Genomic DNA, 27,331 nt, shown 5'->3' with positions numbered 1-27,331 from the left:
GGCTTGATAGTCGATCCGTCTGTCTTTATGTTTGTCATTCTGTTTTATTGGTTGTAAGCCGGTGTACCAGTCAGTTTGGCATTTCGTTGTCGTCATAATTAGTTGTCTATTTTTGGTAACACTTGTTTTTGCTTTTTCTAGATTTGAAAACTTTGACTGTTGGCGGTTTTTTGACGTCTATCATGTCAACACTTTTAACAACATATTCCACAGACATTAATAATAACAACAATAACTTCTGCTCAAGATCATCACATGCGTCAAGCTTTTGTGTGTGTTTCCGTTTTATCAAACATAACGAATTGACATGTAAACATAAAGATGACATTGGAATTACATTAAGGGAATGTTTTCAAAAAAAAAATAATATTGAGATGATAAATCTTTTATATCTACCATTAACAAACTGTAAGGTGTAAAATAATTATATCATTCCGAAGTATCCACTGTATATTTCACATGGGATTAAGGGCAGAGCTACAAAAAAATTTTACGTGTGGACTTAGAGAAAAGTAAAACGTGACATTCTGTGACATTTGCCATTGTTAGACTCTCATCGAAAAATAAAAAAATCATGTTAGTGATTTCCGTATATGATATCCCTAACGAAAACTGATTGGAAAATTCTTAGGAATTGTTTCTCAATATCGAACGTTAATACTTTCAGCGAATGGTTTTACCACAACAGGCCCGACAGTGGCCTAGGTGATCAATGTCTCACGATTTCTGACGATTGTAGTTTCCAGTAAGCAATCGAACAGGTCTAGATATCCAAAAGTCAATTATATTGAAGTCATTTTCTGTAACCAGCCCCTGGTTCAAAGAAGTCCAACATATGTATTATTGAAGTGTAAATTAGAGTTAGTCTAACACTCTATTCTACATGGCGTCCAAAATCAATATACATTGTTATAATAAACAGTTTACCCTAAGAAATATTTAAAACTGCGTAATAGACTTGTCTAAATCCTTAATCGATTAAAGTCCTTAAAATTCCACCTATTACTCTTTTATTAATAACTGATCGTATTCCTTAGCAAATGGTTAATCCAGTGACGATCGTTAAGTTTAATTTGGAACTGGTCTAAATATTGGATAAGGATTTCAGTTTGACCCTTGAATTATAGTCCAGGTCTTTTTCCAAGATTCCGATTTTAGCCATATACTGTCCGGTCCAAGGGGTTATGTACATTCAGTAAATATCAAAGACAGATTATTTAAACTATTTGCAAAGGACCGATAAATACCATCTAATCCCTTGACTATGTTAGTTGTAAGGGCTATCTTTTTAATTGCCTAATATTCTCCAATCTACGACCTTTGGGCAAGAATTTTAGGTATCAATTTGTTGAACTTCTATACGTAATATATGATATCTAGCTGTTCACAGAAAACATAGATCAAGGGGCATTACTAACATTTTGGTCTTTTATCAATAGACCACTCTTATAAATCTATAATAAAATATCTGGTGTTTCTACTTTTTTTCTACATTTTTATATATATATTTCACCTTTAGCTACAATCTATTTAGAATCTAGACAAACAAATGAATGTTTTGACGCAAACGATCGTGTTTTAATACAATTGTATTATCTAACGACTATAAGATCGATTAGTTTTCAGTGTATATGTATATAATAAAGGGTGTTCCCATACTTATTAACTCATTTCTATAAATTGGTTTTAACATAAATGAAAAGAAGTTAAAATAACAATACAATTTAAAAAAAAAAAAGTATTTCTAATCACAAGTTTTTTTCAGATGTCTATCGTTTCTGCTAAAATAAATAACAATATGCAAATCTTTATAATAGATTTTAATTTTGTAATTTTTTAGATTTTTTGTTAAAATTTGTATTTGTAAATCCAGTTTTAGTTTATTTTTTTAATAATTACCAGCCAAAAAAGTTTAATTCATTTATTATTTTTCGACTTATTGATCATTAAAATTTATTATAATTTTTTATTGAATTTTGTTATAAATTATTGACATGATTAATGATGGTGCGAAATTCCTAAAAAAATTTGGAGACATTCGATTTTTTGTTTGATTTCTTTACGTTTGTTTTTTAATAATTTATGTTTTATTATGTGTGTTTTAATTTATAACAAAAATTTAATTATTTCAATTAAAATCACATGCAAAATTAAGCTTATTTTTTGATGTTGATTTTAAATATAGTTTTAATGAAAAATTATTGTGTGAATTTTGGTCAATGTCTAGCATGTGTGTGTAGATTTAGAAATAATTGTCAAAATAGTACTTTTAATACTAAATTCTTTCGCGGGTGATTAATTTTGTATGTTGACAGCATTGGGTTGGTTTTAATTAAGCAAATATTCATTAATAAAATTTATTTGATATTTTTTTTAGTCAATTTGTGTTTAAGATTGATTGCAATTTTTATGTGGGAATCAGGCTGCTTAGTTAATGATTTATGTGATGTTTATTTTTAGACTAACTGCAATAGATGGTTTCAATATTGTTAAGGCCTCTTAGTCGATGACGAATTGGTTTTTGATGTCGGTATTTCCCACAATTTATATGGGACTATTTCAGAGAACGCTTTGACGAGTTATTATATATGATATCTCATCAACTTCGGGATTAATTCCAGGGTACCCATTTTTTTTAAATACATATTTCTAAAGCAACTTTTCTGTCAAATTTCCAATTATGCTATTGGCCTTTTGGAGCTTGAAGTAATTAGAATGAGACCTAATAACAATCTATGATTGGAGAAGTGCGAAAAGAGTCGTATTTGACACACATCTAATCGTTTATGGGTGATGTAAATACATGTTAATGAATTAGAAACTACATTGTTACTGATATTCTTATTATTTACATCTGTGTATAGGCTGGTGCTTCTAATTATATAATGAACTACTTTATCGCGTTTAGCAGAGGGTAAATGTAATTATCGAAGATAGTAGAGCATCAATATCATTGATTCTCTGGAGAATCGTTAAAATGTGTTTTACTGTTTAATCAATTATACAATCAAAGAACACATCCATTACATTAAAGGGAAAAGTCGATCCTTAGCCTTGAAATAGACTCCCAGATGCGATGTAAGCTTAATTTAAATATAATTTTCTCAGACATTATTTCCTCTATCCTCCCTCCAATATTCTTTTTTTAGTTACATCATAATTAACTACATGAGTAAAGGTCAACTTCTTTTTCTGAAAAACCTGAGCGATTCTATCTTATATCAGCGGTCAAACGCTTATGCCGGCTTAAGCTTTTGAGTCGAACGAAGTCGACGGTTGTCAGAAAATGTCTAACAACCGTGCATTGTTATTTTCAAGAAGTAATTTTTATATTCTTTTTTTGGAAGTTATTAGAAAGTAAAATTGTAGTATTATTGAATATAATTAATTTGACTTAACCCTGCAGGAAATGGAACTAGTACCAAACTAGTATTTAACTAGTATCAAAATCACCAGTACCAGTTCCCAACTGTAAAGTGTGTTTGAAGAATTACTAGTACCATTAGTTCTAGACTGATACTAGTACACTTGGAACCAATTAGGTTCTTTAGAACCGGTTTGGTACTAATTCTAATATTCATAAAAAGTCGCCATAATTGGTGGTTTTTGCAATCCTCCTGTACAATTCCAAGTGAAAATTACTTCACTACAATTTTTTTTATACGGTTTTATTTCTAAAGATAAAAAATGCTATAAAAAATGTTGTCAATACATATACCTAACAATTCAATATTAAAGTTTGAAGAAATTCTGGTTCTATCAGATTTTATTGTGTCCAAAATTTCCATTCAGTTACATATCACCATTTCGTTATAAAAACATGTGCTGTACGATAAAACAAATATTAAACTATATGCAGTTTTTATATTTAATAGACGTACTTACATAGGGATTTGCTTGCAACTGGACCTAAATTTGCATGCAATATTTATATCCATATAAACTCTAACCCAATTTGTACTAATGTCTGTTGTTCTAGTAATAGTACTAGTGGCATTATGCCAATTATCGCTTCATTTCCTGCACGGAAATAATATTAACATAAATAAATAAATTACACGCATTTATCAATCAACTACAAAATTTTAGTTCAAAAAAAATGTACTTTCAATTTCAAACAAAATTGCATTCTTTTCGCTTCTTTGGAAGTAAATAAACATCACTTCCACAGAAGGTAAATAAATTCACTTAGTGCTACTTTTGAAGTGGTGATAAATGTTATTCTTTTGGAAGTACTTTTTTACTTTTATTTTTGCTGGGAATATGCACCTAAAATGCCATATAACGATCTACAACAGTGTGAACTGACATTATTTGTTGGCAGATAAATTTATTGCCTGGCAATGAAATTATAAGGTTTCCATACAATCGTCTACCGTGGCAATATCTCTGTTGCTAACAATTTGTCATTGTCAGTGCATTGCCATATCTGTCTATGTTGGAAGATCTGACAACCGTGTATTCGTAGCTTAATCCCTAGTTATACAGAACAGAAATTAGGTTGAAAGCAACATCAACCCTTGGAGTTATCAGAGTTTTAATTTCTCATTATTTGTTTGAAATATCGTTAATGCATTAACAAGAAATAAAAAAGTTAATTACATTTAGAGTAATTAAAACTTTGTTTACATATTACTGTTGACCTTGACAATAAATATAAAACTTTATAAATTATAGACTCTATTGATTATCGCCAAAATCTTTATGCAATTTTTATAGGCACTTTTTAAGGAATATAAAAGAATTTGAACTCATCACAACACTTTAAAAAACTCATAAAAACTAAATGCGAATCTAACAAGTTTTACTCTGGTCTCAACAATAAAATATTTCTTTTTCTTTTTCATTTGAATTTACATAAAAATAAATTAATTAACTAAACATCCAATAGGGTTTCAAAGATTAAAAAGAAATCTATATCTGCAAAAAGTTTATTGTTTAAAGATCTTTTTGTGATTTGTTCTCTATTTTTTTTTTGCCAAATTCTATAACTGACGTAATACAAAGAATTTGCAAAGTTTTAGATAAAATAAAATATATATAAAGGCGGAAATTGAAGAAAAAATTATTTGCTTTTCGCTGCTTGCCAATTACACCTAAAATAATTAAGTAAATTTAGTTTTGTTTTTATAAGTATTAAGTATAGATATATACATGTACTGTTAAGCGTGTTTAATTGGTACTTAATTTTTTAAGGTTTTTAATAAAATAAGCGGTTAGCCTCATTAAGCCTGTTTACCAGCCATATAATATTTTGTCCAAAACTGTTGCTTCTTTGTGAAAGAAAAAAATCATGTTCAAAATAGATTCTTAAGAAAATTATTCATTACACTTGCAAATACAGAGCACTAATATTTAATTATTATCATTATTTTTAATTTTGTTAAATATAAATTTTATGGCTACAACAATATTATAGGCTTAAGCAGCAACACCAACGGCTGATTGTGAATACAACACCATCAACATTTCAACTTATTTTTAGTTAAGGAAATAGTTTAGTTTTTTCTTTTTAGTTTAGTTTTATTAATTAATTGTTTAATATTTTTTTCGTTCACATGAACAGCGTATACCATCGTCAAACCAAATTAAAAAAATATGTTTTCTATTTTTGTATGATTTTTTTCTGGTATGATTTCATTGGACTAAATAACTAAATAAATAAAAACAACAACGGAAAATGTTTCATATTTTATTCCAAAAATAAACTGAAATAATTAATTATGGGATTTTTGCTCAAAGACATTCCAAAACATAGATAGACATGACAGAAAGACAGGCATACAACATACTTGTACTCTTAAGCAGATAGACAGACGGACAAACGTACATACTACAAATTTATGTGTATTTATGACAAACATATTCACACAGGTTCAATGTGTCTTCGTGACTTAATAATGAACTTCATCAGTTTTCAATGCAACAAATCAATCATGAATGTCTGAGTTGTGCAATCTAGTTTACTAAATAGAGGTTTAATAAAGTAGGTTAGGTTTGTATGAGGTTCAAATTCGAAAAAAAACACCTAGCCCACTTTCGGGCCTGTTGCGCGTTTCTTTTTAGAAACTCAGTTTCCTGGATGTAATTTTTAACAATTTTCCAATAAACTTTCGTGAGGAATGCTATTTCCGTAATAATATTATTCTCACAATACTTGGATCTAACTTCGACGAATGCCTGATTATGGCAAAGAGAGTGCTCCAGAGTTATATTGTGTGTCTACTCAGAATATGTACTATCCTAATAACCTCAGACTTGCTCATTTTGTGGAGATTTCTGATCTTGCTCTACCCACCGTTTCATTCTCCCATATTATTAATTCAACTATCGTTGAATTGTTTTGCTTTCGTCCGATTATCTAGCTTCAGTTTAATGCTAATTTGGCCTTTCGTTGCCGACTACATCCGAGTTGCTTGGTATCTATGTAAATCGTACCTCTGGGAGAGTTAAAAGTTAAAGTTAAAGCTTTTTTTCAACCTAATACGATCTTAGATTTAAATAAAGTAACAATAAGATATATTAAATAAATAAATAGTTTTTGAATTCAAAGTTGTTGTTGTAGAAAATATATACAAAATTCGAAAAAATAATCTTACAGGTTACATGAGACCTTCGCAATTCATCAAGTATACTTGCAAGTAATTTATGTCATTTATGTAAAATTTTAGGATCAACTATTAACATTAGGATTATATTTAGTGATATGCTTTCTTGATCTATCATTAATTAGAAGTCTAGTAATGACTTACAAATAATATATTATGTAAGTACACAGAAAAAAACATGTAACAATGCTAAATTCGACTAAGCCGAATCTTATATATAATAATTATAGACCGATCATCATAAATTTCTGTAGATAAATCTTTGCTTGTAAGGAACTTATTTATATCGAATGACAGCGCTAAACTGGCATTTTTAAGCCAGTAATGGGCGTTAAAGTCATTTTTTGGGGACCAATTATGAACCGATCCTCATAAAATTTGATAGACAGAATTGAGCTTATATAAGACTTATTTATGTGGAATTTCATCACTCTACAGTGTAGAGTCTACACATATTATGACTGTTTAAGCTTTTATTCGGGGGGTCACTTGTATGGGGGCTATACGAAAATGGGAACCGATATAGCCCATTTTCAATACCACAAACATATAAAATTTTTCCCGTATGGACTTTATCGAGTTTTCAACAACAGACTGACGGACGGACAGACATGACTATTTCGTCATAAAATTTAATCAAAACCAGAATATATATACTTTTGTGAGCCTATGATCAATATTCCGACGTGTAACGGAATGACAAAATCAATATACTCTCCATCTTTTTTGGTGGTAGGTATAACATGAAATATACACGCTGGTTTTAAATTGTCACCAAAGTGTTTATAATTTTTCAATAACATAAGTTGTACATACATACGCTCACTATGGGTGAGAAAGAGGAATTTCGTCCTCTCAAAACCAAAAATTTTTCATAAAAAATTAAGAAAAGCAAGTATGAATGAATAGTCGGGCGTAGCCGACCATATGATACCCTACACCTGTCAGTATGTATGTTAAAAATATGGATTATTTAAAAAAATAAAAAAAAGTGTTATTAGTGTTTGTAAGTGAATTTTGACCTCTAAGTCATTTTCTGAAGGGGAGTTTGTATGGGGGATAGGCTCAAATGAAGCCTGATCATTACAAAAATCGGTAGTGTCATTTAAAGTTCTATAAAACTAAGTTTTGTCGACTTTTGTTAACATAATAGATCATTTAAATAAATGATAAGCCAAAAGGCCCTATTTGGGGGGTACGGTTGTATGGGGTCTAGTCGAAATAATGGACCGATTTTAACCATTTTTAATAGGCTTCATCCTTGGGCCAAAAAAAGCGTGAACCTGTACCTTGCGCACAAGGTTTACATGGACAGCCAGCCAGCCAGACGGACGGACATAGCTTAATCAACTCAGAAAATGATTCTAAGCCGATTGGTATACTTTAAGGTGGGTATAGGACGAATATTTTTCCATGTTACAAACATCAGCACAAACCCAATATACCCTCCCCACTAAAGTGGTGTAAGGTATAATTACGAAAAAGAGGAAAAGAAGAATATAACGCAAAAGACTCTCTATCGCGATAGGGATGATTGATATTTCTTTTCACAGGTAAAATCAAGTTGCCCTGTGTAAACCGGCACTAAGTAATTGTTCCTGAAAAATGTAGAATTTTGCAGAAATGTAGCTTAACAATCATTACAGCACAAGATGCAAAAATATTCTAATCTACATTTCTAGAATAGTGCTATTTCAATTAAAGGTTGGACATAAACAGAAATGTTAAATGTTTAAAATGTGGTATCAATAAAAAAGAAATAAAGTACAATTAAATAAACACCATCATACATGATAATGCAAGAAATAATAAAAACGCAAAAAAATAAAATTAAAAATTTATATAAAACAAAACTCAATACTATTTAGTAAACAATACGAATATTCAGACTTTTTATATGGAAGTACAATTTATTTCATTATATGAATTTATCTGCAAATGAAGAGTTATTTACTTGGATTTATTTCAGTCAGTGGTTAGAGTTGCTATTGTTTCTTCTATTATTCAGTTGTTCATTTTAGTTTTATCATTTGGTTTGTTTCTTTGTCAGTCAGTCATCCACTCAGTCACTCACTCAGTTATTGAGTTAGTGGTGATTTTTTCATTATTATTTTTTCTTTTTGGTGTGAAATGCACCTTGACATTTTGAGGATTTGATTGTAGATTCTTTTTTTATGTTTTCTAATTCAACTATTACTTTTAAATAGAAAAAAAGCAATAATGAATAAAAATAATAAAAATAATCCACACATAACTTTTGCATTAATATATATTTATTTAAAATATTATTTCTTTAAATACTTTATATATTTGGATTTTTTCCACTTTTTTGTGTGTATGGTTTCAAACGTGACTAATAATAAAATATTTCTCGATGAAACAAATTAACTTCAATGATATTGCAAATACACTAATGCAAATAAAGAAACAAATAAATAATAAACACAGATACTCCATGCATTCAGTCAGATACAAATACAAATACATTTTACAAATACACCCACAAAACATAACAAATCCACCCGATTAACTCAAACATTTGTAGTCTGTTGGTTTGTTTGGATTTGCTTAAGTCTTGTACATTTTTATGTTTTTTTAATTATTTGTTAAAATATAAATTGTGGGAATTAAAGAGACGTTTTTTAGCTGTTGTATGCAGTTTATGATTGTTATTATTTTTTATTTTTATGTTATTTATTTTTTATTTAGTTTTGGCAACACATTTTCTAATTAATACTTAACTTTGACAGTTGAAAAATTTTGAATTAATTACGTTTTAATCAAAATGAATTGTGTTATTTTGCTCTTCGTTGTTGTTTTTGGATTTCGTGGCCCCAAAAATGAAGAAATAGAAACATGAAGCATTTATTGTACCTTCAATCTGACACGTTTTTATGTGATGCAATTACAACTATTTTGTTTGAAGTCGGAATTTGGTACGGTAATGAATTTGCAAAAAAAAAAAATGTTTATTTAGCTAGGCTACGTATGGAGTGGTTCACACCGCCAAAGGATTTTGTCATTAAACTAAATTAACGCTTGTAGGCTCATTAAACTTATACATATTTCTGGGTTCTAGTAAAATTATAACTCAATGCTTATATGATTACGACGAAGTGATTTATGCAGAGTTGTATAAACTACTGATGCTTTAGTCAATTATCTATCTAATGGCTCTCTGATAGTTCCAAGTTTTTAACAGAGGAACTCTTTTATTACTCTAATAAATTGAAACAATTCGCATGAACAAGTAAAACTTGACCTTTGTAAATATCAGTTCTTGGAAACTGTAAAAGAGATATGGATGGAAAAATCAGTTTGGTAAAAAATGCGAGAATTGGTGATTTTTAAAAGGACTTCTGCCGTACACTAATTTCCTCAATTTTTCACAATTAGTGTATCTTCTCCCAGCAAATCAGAGCACTCATTCTTACAAAAGATATGGGACGAAGTAATGCAACAACTATCTTGGGATAAAATTGCTGGTGCAAAAAGTGAAATTCTCCCCCCCCCCTCAAACCGAAAACTTTTCATAAGAAATATAAAAATGAGGAAAAAGAAAAGTGAAAAAAACAAATGTTCCTCCCCCAAACATTCGAGGTGGATCCGCAGCTCCATTAGGATTATGGGCAATAAAGTACTCTTCCGTATATCAAATGCTTTAAGCAGATGTGTATTACAGAAGTAATAGATGCTTTAAATATTATAAATTTATTGAATAACCAGTTTTCGTTGCAAATTTTGAACAACATGAAATTATGTTTGAACCTTGTAATCAATCAAACTATAGGTCGCAATTTTGAAGATAATTCGGTGAAATTTGTTACAGTTATTGCTTTCGACCCATGGACGAACCTACTGATTTTAGTTGATATTGATTTATATTACATCTTACCCCCATAAAAAGCTCAAAATTATACCAAATATACATGTTTAGATATTAGACCGAAGAAGAACATTGTGGTTCCTTTTAGGAAAAAAATAAACGGAAAACGAAAATAAGTCGGAAAGTAAGGTATAAAATTAATGGTTTGCTATCCTAATAGGGAAAAATTATCCCCACCTTTGAATGATACGTCATCCGGGCTGCAACTATGTGCAGATATCTTGTCAGTTTCTCAAAACCTTTCACCCCTGATATCTTTTTCGGTAGTGTCTTACTGCTATCTGCAGCTCCAACCGAAGACCTGGTTTTTCATAAACGGCAATTAGTCCCACATCTGTTTGTATATTTGTCAGCTCGACAACATCTATTGATTACAGTTCTTCCCGGGAAGACCCACCCAGGAGGACACTAACAGGACATACATCCTTTCGAATCTGGCCACGTCTGTCGGTACTTCTTTAATAGGTACATCTTCTTCGCCAAGAACAACGTCAGATCCCTCTGCTTCATCTTAGCTAGAAAAGAAAGATATTTTCGATTGCCGTTTTTTGCTTTATCAAGCTTTTACAGTAATATCAAGCTCTCCATCGGAAGACACGGTCATTTTTCCTAGCTTGCATACGGCACTAGCTTCCCAAAAGGGGTCTTTTGATACGTCGTACTATATCGCAGTCCTCTAAAATCTGTTCTTTATGCTCCCTCCAAAAATACTGTCCTTCTTCATCTCTTAAACATCAATGCGACAAGTTTGTTAACCAGACTTAAATTGTACACTAATATTCCGACAAAAAATAGGCTCAACTACATATTATATAAGCCTCCTACCAAGTTCCCTTTGTATTTTTGATTAGTTTATTATAATCAGGGCAAGGATTTTCATGCACTAAAAATGCAAAATATGCACAAAATGCAACAATAATTCGATGCCAATTTGTTGCAAATTCTTTGATTCGAAAAGAAAAATAGTTAAAAATTATTCTGAGTTACTGACTATGAACATGTATTTGAATAAAAATCCTTGCCCTGATCATCATAAATAAATTCTTAAGTATTAAAAACATTAAATATTTTAGATATACACATAACTAATGTAGGGTACCAAATGGTCGGCTACGCCCGACTATACTTCTTTACTTGTTTAAATGATGTGATACTTCATTACTTGTTTAAATGATGTGTACAATAAAAAATAATTTTAGTTTTTAAATCATTGTTAAATTAATTTATTAATTTAAAAAAAGTAATAAAAGCAAACAAATTCTCTACAAATCTGAATTAAATGAGAGAAAATTGTGCAAATTTGATAGATTTATCATACAACTTACAAATCTCTTTTATTTCTCTAATAAATAATCTTCATTAAAGAATCATTTTCATGCTGTTTATTTGTTAATCAAAGTGTCAAATGTCAATCGTAATTTGTCGGCATTCTGCTGCTAAACGCTATTCAAAAAAAATATATATAAAATAAATAAACTTTAATCTTGATTAATATGCTGAATAAATTGAATCAGATATTTTTTTATATTTGTTATAAATACAGGCATAGACATATTCGTTATAATTTTATTTATTTTCAAATAAAAATCAAAAAATTTTCAAATTTCATATAAAAGGTTAAGAAGCTGTTTGTCAACTACATTTTGTGTGTGTTAAACTGATATAAAAATGTCACCTTTACGGTTTTTATTTCGGTGTTTTTAAAAAATTGTATCTGCTGGTTAGTTTTATGTATGTATGTTTGTTTGTCTACTTGTTAAGATTGCTGATCTTAAAGATGTTGGTTGAATTTAATTAACTGGACATAAAGTTATTTATTAATTTTATTTAGATAAATTATTTAAAATCGATAAAAAATTTTTATTTGTTTTGAAAATTGTTTAATTAAGTAGTTCGATACAAATCTCTGTTAAATTGTTTTTAACGGTTTATTTAGTTTGTTGTTGTAGATTTCTATGAATGAATTTGTCTTTGAACAGTGGGGTGCTTCTTTAGTTTATAATTGCATTTATTTAAACAAATTTAAATTGTATTGTAATTTGTGTATTATATCGATCCTAGTACGAATATAACAGTGATTGCTTTCATATTTTTTAAACAAAATTTTAGTTTAATATTTTTCAAAAAAATATTGAAAATATGAGATTAATAGAGAATTTTTTGTACATTTTTCTTTTCTTAATCAAATTTTCTAATCAATTCTTGAGATCAATTTGACACTGTGTGTCAAATTAAGTTTCGCTTTTTGACCTTTCAAAAAAGTAAAAAAAAATTAACAAAAAAGAAATTTATTCTTTTTAGATTAAGAACCCATTTAATATTCAAATAAAATTCAAATTTTAAAGAAATTTGTATATATTTTGTTTAATATGTACGTCATCGTTTCACTGTGCCTTAAATGTTTAGCTTTATTTTAATTGCTTTATGTTAATTATTTTCTATAAAAAAGTCATTTAACTTTCCGTATTATATAAAAAAGGAATACTTAAACAGCTGTCACACTGTGCTGTATTATTGTGTGTTTTCTCCTTTTTAAAATAAAAGTAAAAAGTCAGGTTCTAAATTTAAAGAAATTTTGTTAATAAAATAAAAAAGAAAGAAGATAAAATTAAAGTTGAAATTGTTAAATCAATATGCTAATAGGACTATTTAAATACCAGTTTCACTAGTTTTAACAAGAATAAAAAATAATAATAATAATTATAATAAGAAACCAAAAAATCAAAAAATGCCTTTGGACATGAATTGGTTTCTGGAAAAGAGATAATCGACAAAAAAATGATAAACATTTTTTAATTGATGATTATGACAGATCGTTTATAATAAAAATTATTTACTTACGTAGTATGTATAAATTAAAATATTTTCTTGAGAGTGATTGTATGTACAAATGGTTTCTCAATTACATCATCTGAACTGTTCAAATTGAAAGTTTTATTATTTTTTTTCACAAAATTTCTTTAAGTCCAAATTTAAATGAAATGGACCACCCTCTGTTGTAAATTATACAAAAAGTTTGTTTTTGATTTTCTTTGTTTTTTGGGGGAATTGTTTTTTAGAAACATGATTTGCAAATTTCGTGTTCCAGCATAAGAAACACAAAAGTTCGATTATACAATTAAAAAAATACAATTATTGTAAATAAGTATTTTGCATAAAGTACAGTGGAGTGTGCATAAATAGGATTTTAGTAAGAAATGACTTTTTCTTTAACCTTTTTTCTTACTGATCGAGCAATATGGCTTCTGTCACTTCCGTTGGATATAAAAGTAGTTAAATTGGGGAAAAAGGAAAATTTAATATTCCCAGCAATATAAGTATTTACTTTTCCGGCAAGTAATATTGAAGTAAAGTTTAATTACTTATGTTTTGTGTTATTAACTACTTATTTTTGTTTAACTATACCAAAAAATAACTGTTTACAAATGTGTTTACCAGACTTTTTCGAACTTAAAACCGACTTTACAGTTTTTTATGTTTATTAGTCTGTTCACTTACTCAATGCTTCATTAATAAGTTATATTATCATATCTAGAATAGTTTTTACACAAATGTAAAAATCAATATTTCTTTAAAAAAACGTCCAATATCGACTAGGGTTAGAACCACTTAGTTCCTTATTAAACATACACTAACAAGACCGATTAATGAAATGAAGAATTTAGTTCTTTTCCTTTCCCTGCTTCTTCTACTGGTAGTCTGCCATTTTATAATACAGAATCTTTACATCAATGTTAAGCCGGAGGTCCACACAACGCGTCTTGGCGTCAAAGCATTAGGTACATTTTATACCTACTTCGCGTTCTACGCTTCAAGTTACATGCGACACTTTTTAAGCGTACATTTTTAGTTTATTAAAAAAAATTTTTAATTTATTCAAATTGATAAATAATCATTAAATAAAGAATATAAAATTTCAAAATCAGCTGACATGTTCGTGCGCCGCGTCAAAGCATTCTACGCTTTTGTGCTTGTAATTTTTAGCATACAAATACATTGATTATACTTTTTTTATACACATGGAATGCGAGAAAGCGTAGAACGTGAGGTATGGGCCTCCAGCTTTGAAGTTCTATGTGCAAGATTAAAAGATTCTAACTTTATTAGTTTCCAAGACAAACGCTGTAACGCTCCCACTACTAGTCCGCCAACTTTTTGTCCTAAACAATAATATTAATACCATAGAATTCGATTATTCTAACAGTTATATTTTTCAAATATATTTTTCTGAGATATGCGACTTTTAATACTTATTTTGCATGTGGGCGTGGCACATATAGGAACTCCGTTACTGAGTTCTAAGAAAATATCTATCGTAATTGAACCACTGTAAATTCTTATTATTTATTTTATATATAAAAATAATTGCAACAATAACAAAAAATGCCGAAAAAAATTAACTTGTATCTTTCTTTTTTCTTATACAACACTTTGCAGGCTGTAATAACGAACGAAGTAACGATCAAACCAAAGGTATTGTCAGCATTTGCCACACAATCAACCAGCAACAGCGGCACCAGCATCAACATCAACTACTATAAATAACATTAACAATTGCGCAGCAACAAAGAGATTTTTTTCTTCACAAAAAAAAAAAAAAAATAATAAAAATAAAAAAACCGAAAAATACCAAAAGTGTGTAACAACACCCTCACAGGAGTAGTAATAGATACCCTAAAGATAATAAATATACATATTTAGAAACAACAATAACAACGACAATAATACTATACTATTAATAAAATAAGATAAAAGAGAAAAAAACCAACAATTCATATTAATAATGTTTCAACGGTTTAAACAAAACTTTACGCCAGCAACAAAAATGGTAGCAACAACAATAACAAAAACAATGGGAGCAACAATACCATTATTATGATTCACAGAGAATTTAAAGACGATCCAACAGCGATCAATGAATGAATGAATCACAAACTATTAAACTCTTTATTAACATTTGATTAATAAAATTAAACAAAAAATAAAGTATTAAACCTGAAAAATTCCAAAAATAAACGACAACAACAAAAACTTATCAAAAAGACAATTGGAATATTAACAGCAAAAAACCAAAACTTAAACGGAGATATTTAGACTGAAAATTACCAACAGAGTTGTTGTGTTCAAATTCGATACGCTCTTGTTGGTTCATCATCCAATCAATAGCAATAGTAACAACAACAACAAATATAAACCGCCACATAACTAAAGTCAAGAACATACAGAGATAGTAGTCGCAGCGACTTGATCATCACAGCGACAGAACAGCAGAATCTTCACCATCATCTTGATAGTGAAACAACCTAATTCCGCAAAGCAGCCGATCAACAACAACAACAATAACACATCATACAAAAATAACACACCGCATCGTCTCACATCTCGACTCACAGGTTAAAGGCATGGCACACTTTTGCGGATTTATAAAATTGATATTTCTACTTCTGGTAAGTACGCGATCCACTTGAATAAAGTGTCTTGGCTGTAAGTCTGCTTGTACATCTTTTTTTGTATGTCAGCCAGTTAGTTATTCAGAGGCAGGCATCTTCATTTCGTAGACATGGAAGTTTGATTAAACAGAATAAGACGTGTTTCATTGAGAAAATATGTATGAAGATGATGAAGAATAATGACGAAAAAATAAAATGAAAATTAAATTTTAAATTAATAAAAAACATTTAAATTAAAATTTTTTGGAATTAAAGAAAAACATTTGAAAATTAATTTAAAGTGTAGAAGATGAAATACGAGTATATATTTAATTTGAAATTTATTTACGGATTTTTCATTAGTTTTACAGTTTTAATTTGGTGTTGAAAAACGTTTTAGATTTTTTAAATCTTCCACGTGTTTTTAATACAATAATTTCTATAAATGAATTCATAACAATGATCGAATATTTTATTATTACACAATCGAAAAGAATTGGGAACTGGTACATTTTTAGGGGTAAATATGGGCCTATCCTTATAAATTTTGGTAGAGGAATTTACGTCTACCTTAAAATTATTTATATAGATTTTAATCGTTTTATTTGAAATTATAATTGAATTTTAACCTTTAAGACATTTTCTAAAGGGGAGTTTGTATGTGGGCTAGGGTCAAATGAGTCCCGATCACTATAAACATTAGTAATGTCATTTATCGTTCTATAAATCAAAGTAATGCAGATTATTGTTGACATTATAGAACATTTAACGTATTTATGAGCCTAAAGGCCCGATTGGGGGGGTACGGATGTATGGGGGCAAGGCGAAATGATGGACCGATTTCAACCATTGTGCCAAATTTCATCAAATTATCTTGAATATTGCGACCTGGAGCGTGAGCACTAGGTTTACATAGACACACAGACAGACTATAGTGGTGTTGGGTATAATGACACTTTTTTGAGTTTTTTTTACAAAATTAGGCTTTAAGTACTAATTATTGCATCATTTTATAGAAAAATCGTAATGTCAACAAAATTGTCTTTCCAAAAATATAGAAGAACTCAATATCTCTCATAAGTTTTAACGTACCTGCGATGTGAAGGTCAAAGATTTCGGAAAAAAAAACAATTTTTGCCATTAATTTTGAATTTTTGCTTAATTTGGACCAAGTAAATTGCGATTACTATTTTTAAGTCCATGAAAAGTTTTTTTGATCAATTTTCCAAAATTAAAAATCATTAACCCTCTAAACACCGGGGTCAAAATCAAATTTTTTTAAATTAAATATTCCTCATATAAAATAGTAAAATATTGTTTATTTGATAATGAATACATTTTGTCAAACTTCAAGAAAATATATACATAAATCTAGGAATCAAGCTTCTTCAAAAATTAACCCTCTATCGTACTTGGGGTCAATTCAAGAACTATTGTTTTAAACACTAAAAAAACACTTTTTAAAAGAAATTTTGTAAAAAGTGAAAATTTTTCAATGTTGATAAAATTTTAGATCAAATACACGTAAGAATCTGTTGCTACATTGAGGGACAAAGTGGGCCCCTTGAAGACTGAGAAACAGAAATATATAATTCTAATTAGGGCGATATCAAATGTTAATGTTAATCTAAGACTATATTGGATTGTAAATGAACTGTAACCGAATACTCATCCAGTGAAATAGTTTACCCACATAATGGTGCCAGGAAACTCGGGAGAAGTCAGTAACGAAAAACGAATGTAATAGCTTTAAAGGGAAGTAAGCTTAAGGTTGTTAACCTGACGAACGCTTTCACAGCTATATAAAGTAGAACGTGCAGTTTCTGACTAATGTAAAGCGTGTCGAGAGAACAGTGAAACTTTGGAGCATTTTCGTTGCCATTGACAGGCTTAAGTCGAAATTAGATCCAAATATCTTGGGAGCGATATTATTCCAGGAAACTAATGTTCCTATTATGGTTTAAAACCATAGCTGTAAAATTTCGATTACGATTAATAATCAATTAAATTATTTTTCAAAAATAATCGTAACGATTATTTAACTTTCTGGTATAAAATTTCTGATTATTAATTGATTACGATTAAAATTAATCTAAAAATAATCAGGATTAATTAAAATTAATGAAAATAATCAAAAATAATCAGAATTAATCAAATAATTATTTTGATTATTTTCAAGGATTAATTTTGATTATTTTTGATTAATTTCAATATATTTGGTACGATTATATGACTCTTTAATTGAAAATAATATATTTATCAAGTTTATTTGGATTGAAAATCTTGATCTCAGTACAAGATATTAAAAAATACTTTAATGCAATCTTTTCGAAATGGCTCTCAAAAATACGTAATTTTTAACAGATTGCCGAAAAAATAATTTTCTTAGAGCTTTTTTTGGGAGTAAATTATACTAAATATATGGAAAATAATCAAAATTAATCCTTAAAAATAATCAACTAATTTTGATTAATTTTGATTAATTTTGATTATTTTCATTAATTCCAATTAATCCCTGATTATTTTTAGATTATTTTTAATCGTAATCAACAATTAAGTAAAAAAATTGAAAATAATCGTTAATTAATCATTAATTTTACCTATTTAATAAAAATAATCTAATTAATAATGATTACGATTATTAATCATTATTTTACAGCTATGTTTAAAACTGTAGACAGTTGAATTAAAATTGAAACAACTTAACATTAAAACAACTCATGAATTACAACTAATTTCCGTTGGCAACAATGTTGTTGCTAACCTAAAAAGTTTTTTTTTGTTATAAAATTAAGTGAAAAGTATATGAAATTGTGTTTTTCGTAAATGACAAATGTATTAACATTTTTTATTGCAAATTCGTTCGAAAATCAATGATTCATAAAAATAAAAAAAATTGTTTTATCTTAAAAATTGAGTTGTAATATGTTACAACTGATTTTAATAAGTTGTAACAAATTACAACAAAATTTTTTTAATAAATTTCAACATAAAATTTTAAATTGTTATCGATAATAGAAAAATTTCAAGTAAAGAAGACTTGAGTTGTAAACCATAATAGGGACATGAGCTTTTGAACATTCAGTGAATAATATATAAGATACTTATTTCTACCGACAAACATTTGCCATGAAAAGAATCGCACAACTTGGGCGATAGTGAATTACGTGTATTTCTTTAGAAATACACCTCAACCCGGCTTGGGGGTAATGAAAACACAAAGAAATTCATTACATAGTCAATTACAATTATTTGTAATGTAATAACTAATTACAATTATTATAATTGAATTGTATTTGAAGTTTTTCCAATTTCAATTACTTTGAATGTTTGTTTTTAATTGATCAATAACTAATTACATTTACTTGTAATTCAAGTTTTGACAATTACAATTATTTGAATTTAATTTTACCAATTACCAATTACAATTGTTATTTTAGTATTATTAATTACAAATTACATCGTAAGGAAAAAAATATAAAATTACAGGTAATTGCAATTGGTAAAATCTAAAAATCAATTATTTCAAATGTAATTGTAATTGAAAATGTAGTCATTAACCCCCCATTCCTGCTGTCATCCTAACATCAGATTACTGTTATTCTTACTTCTACTATAATGTTGAACTTTGTACCTTTAAATTAAACTTTGGGAGTCTTAGCAAAGAAGAATCTATAAAAGCGAATTTTTTATTATGTTTTCGTTATTTGACCTATTATTAATTATTAAACCTAAAAACGTATTTAAGATTCTAATAGAATGAAATTCTATAAGAGTGTATCTTATAAACCTAGAAAATTTCAATAAGCTATTGAAAGCTAATTGCAAAAGATTTTTCATGATATAAAAATTCAATAATATTCCGTTAAACGAGGCCACCCTAATGTACTTATAACACTCTAACAAATAAATTGTTTTAATTTCTTAAATGAACCTATTTAGCAAACGAATTAATTGTTTCAGGTTGTAACAACATTCACATATTCATCAATTAGAATGGCAACACTGGCAATTTGATATAATTCGAATTAATAATATTAAAAATCAAACAAGGCAACAAGTTGTTTGTAAAAACTTTTTAATTGAAATACAAAAACGTTACAATTTGATTTGTATTTATGTTTGCACAAAGAATTCGAAAAAAAATATGAATATTTGTAACAATTACTATGTAATAGAGAAAAAACATAAAAATTAATAGTAAAACACAACATGCTAAGAATGGTGTACAAGTAGTATTGGGTGAATAAATTTAATAGTGTATGTGTGTATATATGTATGTAGATGTGGCTGCTTCATTCATTTCATTGGTCATGTTGCCATAAATTCAATAATGAATTTTGTTTGCTTGTTTGTTGCATTCACTTGCACAATTTGTAATAATAAAATATTTGGAGTACAGAAATCGGAGTATAAGAAATCAAGTAATTTGCAAATTATTTTTAAAACTACCACAACAGCAGCAACATTAATAAGTACTATACAAATTAAAAAGCTAAAATTAAATAAATAACTTAAATTTGCAACGAATAAAGACATCCGCTACATTTTTAAATGTTAAAAATTATTTGGTTTACAAAATTTATTAGACAATCTAATATAGACTGTGAGATTTTAAATAAATTTGAATGCCAAATACCCCTTTATAAGATTATTTATTTTTTCAAGTATTTTTTGTTATGGAAAAGGTGATAGTTACACCAATCAATGATATAGATCTATATATCCTTTACACAATCCCCCCTACAGGTGGAAAATTTTACTTGTCATACTGTTTATTATTTATAGAAATATTTATTCGAATCAAATAGATTTCTTTCTTGCCTACAATCGCGTGCAATTATTTAATTTGTTTGTTGTTATTACAATTTGTTGTTATTTCTATTGCTGCTGGTTTTGTTGCTGCAATTGTTATTGCTGTTGTTTTTTCTGCTGTTTCACTTAATCGAAGGCTCTCAATTAAAATATGACGATTTCATTTGTGTTTCAAACCAATTAAATTATCAAATCCACTTATATAATTGTATACAATTGTACTCGAACTCATACTGCAACGAATTGTAAAGTGAATTATTTATTTATGTTTTTCATTCAATCTCCACTCAAGTCGTTTACAATGGAAATATGTATCTATTCAAATGGTTAATCGTTTAATTAGTATGAAATCGTTTGACTAGTCGACTAAATGTAATGACTTGCTGGAATTGTTAGAATGTATGTCATTATAAAACTGGATGCGCTTATTTTGAAAAATCGTTAAATACAAAATGATTGGAATTTCTATGCAGAAAAAAATCGAAAGACTTAAGAAACAAACTTGTATTACACAATAGAAATTGTGTGAGGTGGAGTGTCTGGAAGTATTTTATTAAAAAGTTATAAAAATTTTAAATATATCTTAACATATTTAAAAAGAAAGCTTTTATAAATTTTGAAAAAAATATTTTAAATGAAACACTTGCTGGTTTAGAAATTTGGATCATGTTCGAAATTAATTTTAAACAAAAATGTTGTCTAGTTGTTATTAAAATTATTTATTAATATATTAATGATATTAAACAGCATTGGCGTTATTACATATTCTTAAACTTAACTATTGTCTTAACTTAACTATTTGTCAATTTTTGGTTGTGGGGTGTTTAGAAAATTCCAAGGGTAAAAGGAATAGAAAATCACAATTTGAAACAATTAAGTAACAGTGTTAACTCTTAAACTTAGTTTTGTTCACATCTTCATTATTTATAAAGTGATTTTACAGACATTCAATAACCAATCAACTTTTCAAAATCATTTCTGATGGAATTATTGAAAATTTGAATATAAAAGATGTTTGGGTTTTTAAAAAATGATTTAATTATTCAAATAAACATATGTATAGATTCTCTGTCTATCTATACATAACTAAATCAATCAATAAATCAATTTTTAAATTAAATCAATTTTAGTCGGAAACATTTCGAACTCATCTGCGCTCCTTTGTGATTCCTACATGCAGGTGGCAATTTTTGTACATGGTTCTGCCAGACTATCTATTTTCAAGCAAGCTGACGTATGTATAGATAGACAGAGGGACTTACGCCCCTTTGTTGGTTCTGCCAGACCATGTACAATCGCTTTGCTCAAGTATTCGATCTATCTAATCTCTGACCATTTCTAAAACGACCGAAACTCGAATTCATCAATTTAACCGAGGAATGTGTTTTCACGAACAGAGAACACACTGCGGTAAATCTTGTATGAACAAAGTTATCCATGAATAAACACGGATATGGAAGAAAAATTAAATGGTATATCTTGTATCACCATCTCCATTCAATCCATGGAGAACAACATCCGACACACTCACACTGGATATACGTATGGGTAAATTCCGTATACCTCTGTAATCATCCTGTACAATATACACATAACAACTCACTTCCTACGCTTTGTCCTGCAGCTACTCCTCTGTCGGGTATCTGCTGACTTCGGCAATAACCGACATTAACCGACATTTTCTTTTGGGGAATTTAATTTTGAACAACAGCCACCACTTGCACCCTGAAGGTACCTTCCTAAAGTATTATCAGATTATGCGGTTCTTTGGTTCGACCCAATGTTAAATAATTCCAGGAAAATGACGAGGATAAATTTGAGCATCACCAGTTTATAATATCGGCAGAATAGTGGTACTGATAGCACCTCGTTCCTTCGTAATTTCAATAACATCAAGGTTAAATGCATCAGGGGGAACTTCGGTTGTAAAATTATATTGTGGAAACTATATACAAAGGAAATTAATAACTTATACTTACATATTTATATACCCCCACATATACATACATATATACTCTCATTAAGCTAAAAAACTACACCGCGATTTGTGGGACTTACTAGAAAATTCAGTCTATCATTCTTTCAAAGTAGTTGTTCTTAAGTTTTATGGTTAAAAATAAATATTATTTTTTTATTCTTTTAAATTTTATAACAATACCGATAACAAATATAAAATGTTTATAAATTCTCACAAACTGGACTTAATTCCTTTTCACGATAAGAGTTATGATTTAACGAACAGACTTTGTTCTACATATTGATCGCTCCTATCCGAATCAAACCAACCTATTTTTTTAATTAATACCTACTTATGTTTTTATTTGCAATTAATTGTTAATCGGTTTACTTATTTAAATCTGAACAGTTTCATAAATAAATTGATTATTCAAAATTCAAAATTAAACCGCTTAATTTAAAATACTTAACATATTAATTGAAATTAAATGACCGTTTTAATCAAACATTTTAAGTAATACCAACATATACATACATAATTTATTAAATGTTTTACTTTTGGATAAATAAAGATGTCGAAGGTTTATTAAAGTTAAAAACAAAACATTTAATAATTTTAAATGTTTATAGAAAACTTGTTATTTTAAAAATTCTTAAAACAATTGTTACATGCACCTAATCGTGTAAGTCAATTTGCTTTAACAAGGCATATTAATCAAATTCCCTTTGGCGACTTGCAGTGATACTTATGTACATATATAAAAATTTCTAATGCAAATAAGTATTTAATTTACTGACAATTTGTACTTGCTTTTAAATAATTACTAATTTATTTCAAATAATTACTGGTATTATGAATTTTTATATATTTTTATGATCCATATAAATAAGTTTTTATGTAAATCATTTTAATTTTATAGTATTTTATTACTATTTTATTAAAATATAACTAATACTATAGACAATTTTGTTACTTATTTGTTAAATTAAAAAGATTTATAAACTGATAATAAAGTGCCAACCATATAAGTAAATAGATTTTTTTCACTTAATCGTATTGTGCTGATTTAACCCTATAATTAAAGAATTTATTTAATTTACGACATTGGTATATAGTTTAGTAGGGTCTAAAAGGAGAAATTATATTAAAGTTCTATAGATATACCCTATAGATGGATATTAGATATTTTATAGATAGATATTATATTTACACATGCTCTATGTCTATTGAATTCATTTGTCCAATTTTATAAAGTAGTTTTTAAGCTCATAGCGTCAAAAAGACTGACTTATGACCCATGTGATGCAGAGCTTACCACTGAAAGAGTATTCGGTTATGAGCAAACGGTCATGGATTTAGTTATATAAGCTGTTGGGACCATATTAATCCAATTATTTTATATATATTTAGAAAGCACGAACACCTAGCAGTTCATTGTCTAACAGTTCCCGAAAATTCAGTTTATTATATTTTTATGTTTTATTTATTTACTGCCTTATTCATAAACATTTATCATAGGTTTATAGAAAAAATTTCATATAAAAATTTGATTAATAAACTATTGATAAAAGTTTATGAATAAGACCAATAGACTTTTAAATTATATAGAAGTATATTTTATAGCATCGGGTTTTTTATGACACGATATCTTGAAAAACTGACGTGATGGAGAAATTCTTAAGCCAGATTTGAATTTAACACAGGTATAAGTAAAATTAACAACTTTTTCTCTATACCCACCTTTCCTCTTTTAACACTTCGATATATGGGTGATAGAGCGAGAAAAATTGAGACTACTTTGCACACACGTGTAAAGTGTATTCATCAAGGGAATAGGACTGGTCCAAAACTAATATATTGAAAAAATATATAAAAAAACATAATCCATATCCTAGGCAAAGGCCACGTAGTATATTCCAAAACTACTTTTCTCCTAAAATTATAGATGTAATGCGGGCTACGGATAATATAGTTTAAAGAAAATTAAGAAAAGCAGTTAAAGAACGAAAAAGTATCTCATGGCGCTTTTCATAAATGTTTTTTTTTTCAACTTCTATACAGATTTCTATATAATTAAGAAGCTGCGTGTCCAATTTTATTTTTTAGGTTCATTATTAAAGAAAATTCGAAAACTATTATTAAAATATTAAAAAAGCACCACAGAATCGTGTTTGATTTTATGTTTATATTTTTAATATTTTAGAAAACTCAAAAAGTGCCAATTGAAGTTCGAGAAAGTACCAATTAAGAAACGAAATAGTACCAGCAAATATTCCATTTTAAGTTTTTACTCACTTCATATGTTCATTATCAGGGAAACCGAAAACATGCTCTAAAAAAAGTGTTTTAAGCGCTTTAAATATGCCGTAAAAAACTCAAAATATGCTCTTAAAATTTAAAATATATGCTCCAAAAATAAATTTTTTTTTATTATTTTTTAACAGTGAAAAGCTCAAAAAACTGAAATTGTAATGAAATAATAAATGTTTAATATCATATTCTATATCCTACAACATTTTTTTATAAATGTTTTATCTCATAGTTTGAAGAACTAGTATAATAGAATTCCGTTTTACGTTCAGATAACCAATAAATAACATGAAACCATTTGGTCCCCAAAAACATATTTCAAACGACAAAGTTTGACACATTTCTTTCAATTGTATTCATAGCTTTTAAACTGACATTTTATCGGTGTTGTCATAAATTCCAATAATTAGTTTTTTAAACTATAAAAATGGATTGGTCTCATGAAATCAAAAGTAATCGGTTTTATGTCCGATTTAAAATATAATGCTTTATTGAATAAAAAACTATAACATAACGAATTTTTTTTTCAAAATTGTAAAAAAGGCAAAAAATTTAAAAAAAAATAAAAAAATAGAAATTTATTTTTTTAAATAAAGTTTGGAAAAGAAAATTAAAAATGTATAAAAACGAAAACATCAAAATATGCACTAAAAGAGTAAAATATGCTCGAAAAACTCGAAAATATGCCTTAAATATGCTAAAAAATCAAATCATGCAAAATTATGCTCTTATGGGTAAAATATGCAAAAATATGCTCTAACAAATCGATGCCAAAATTCTCAAATTGTTCTGAAACGTGTAAATATCTTATCCATGAGTCCATACGACGCACCACAAAAAACATGCATTTGCATATTTTGGTTTCCCTGTTCATTATAATAGAAAACTCAAAATGTACCAGTTAAAGAACAAAATAGTACCAACTGGTCTCCTTTTATAAGAGCGAAAGTTCCAAAAATAATCCTGATACTAAATCTAGCAATTCCTCTAAGTTGATTAAAATTGGCAAAATGAGTTTAAAAAATTAAATTGCTCATTTGCCCTCCTTTTGATACTTTTATCCCCAGATTGAAGTAGTTTTTACTCGATTATTCCCTGAATAGGATGCATTTTCAGACACATATTAGATTATTTTTTACATTAACGACGATAAGCTTTAAAATGCTTTTCAATCTTTTCAAGCCTTTTAACCTTCAACCCTTTCAACACTTTAACATTCTATTAGGCGGAAGATCAATCTAAAATTTTTAGTTCATTTAAATCGCAAATATTTCCCAGAAGTTCAATAAAACTTAATATGTATATCTATATCCGTTAACAGGGCGGAAGACCAATCTAAAATATTCAATTCAGAAGTTTAATAAAACTTAACATGTATATCTATATCCGTTAGGTATCAGGGTTTACCCTAAATTACTAGTTTGACCAGTTACTTAGAACTGCAGGGATGTTTTATTTTTAAAACGTGAACATTTTCCTACACTATTTACCTACAAACACATTAACACACTGACACATGACACTTACGAGTACAAATGAATGAGTGTTTGAAAATGCGCACATGGTTTTTAACTTAAAAGTAGTACATAAGTTGTAGTAAATGCACCTTTCATTGGACTGCTCCCACATATGAAAACAAACCGCACGAGCACATGCTCCAACTCCACATTCATTGTTGTTTGTTTGTTTACTTACATGTTTACAAGTTGTGATAAATGTGTTGGAAAATAAAATACAAAACAAAAAAATAATACATTTAAAATAATATAAACAATTTTTTCCCTATTGTTGTTTGAAAAAAAGCTTTTATTTCATGTTTGCAATAATTTTGTTTTTTTTTTGTTTAATTTCTTTAAACAAAAACCGCTTGAATTTTTATGTTAACAACAGAAACCGACCAGAAGGGGGTAATTTTTGTTTGATTATTTTATGCAATAATGCTATTTTTGTTGTTTTGCTTTTTATGCTTTAAATGTTTAGTTATGGTTAAGTTTTTTGTTTTAAGACTTAAACTTTCATTGGAAACTAAAACCTTAATACCTAGTTGGGAGTAATTGCGGACAAGACAAGATCCATGTGTAGGAGAATAAGATAAAAGAAATACAGATGCACTTTTATGTCTACACGTTTAATTACGAAATTTTTGATTATTTGGAAAAATAATAGATGATTTGTTAGGGTTTCATGTCTCTACCATTTTATAGATTTTGATTTAAGATCAACTGCTGTCCTCAGTAGTAGAGTTTTAAGTAAATCAATTAAATTATTGCAAAAAAAATATATAATAAATTGCAATAAACTAGTGGAATGAGTTTAATGATGTTTT

At 28.1% G+C, this 27,331-nt stretch overlaps 1 protein-coding gene across 4 annotated transcripts in view; it reads left to right on the top strand.

Moving 5' to 3' along the window:
* Nucleotides 1-27,331, top strand: part of LOC111679873 (serine-rich adhesin for platelets) — a 78,029-nt gene that overhangs the window by 20,867 nt on the left and 29,831 nt on the right. For all 4 annotated transcript variants that reach the window (XM_046948203.1, XM_046948201.1, XM_046948199.1 and 1 more), the window contains one exon: nt 14,932-15,941. In XM_046948203.1, the coding sequence (XP_046804159.1) occupies nt 15,897-15,941 (45 nt within the window). In that variant the 5' untranslated portion in view covers nt 14,932-15,896. The remainder of the gene's footprint in view (nt 1-14,931; nt 15,942-27,331) is intronic.

The sequence above is a fragment of the Lucilia cuprina genome, chromosome 4, assembly GCF_022045245.1.
Source record: "Lucilia cuprina isolate Lc7/37 chromosome 4, ASM2204524v1, whole genome shotgun sequence".
In the NCBI taxonomy this organism is placed as follows: Eukaryota; Metazoa; Arthropoda; class Insecta; order Diptera; family Calliphoridae; genus Lucilia; species Lucilia cuprina.
This window is presented reverse-complemented; position numbering and strand designations above follow the sequence as displayed.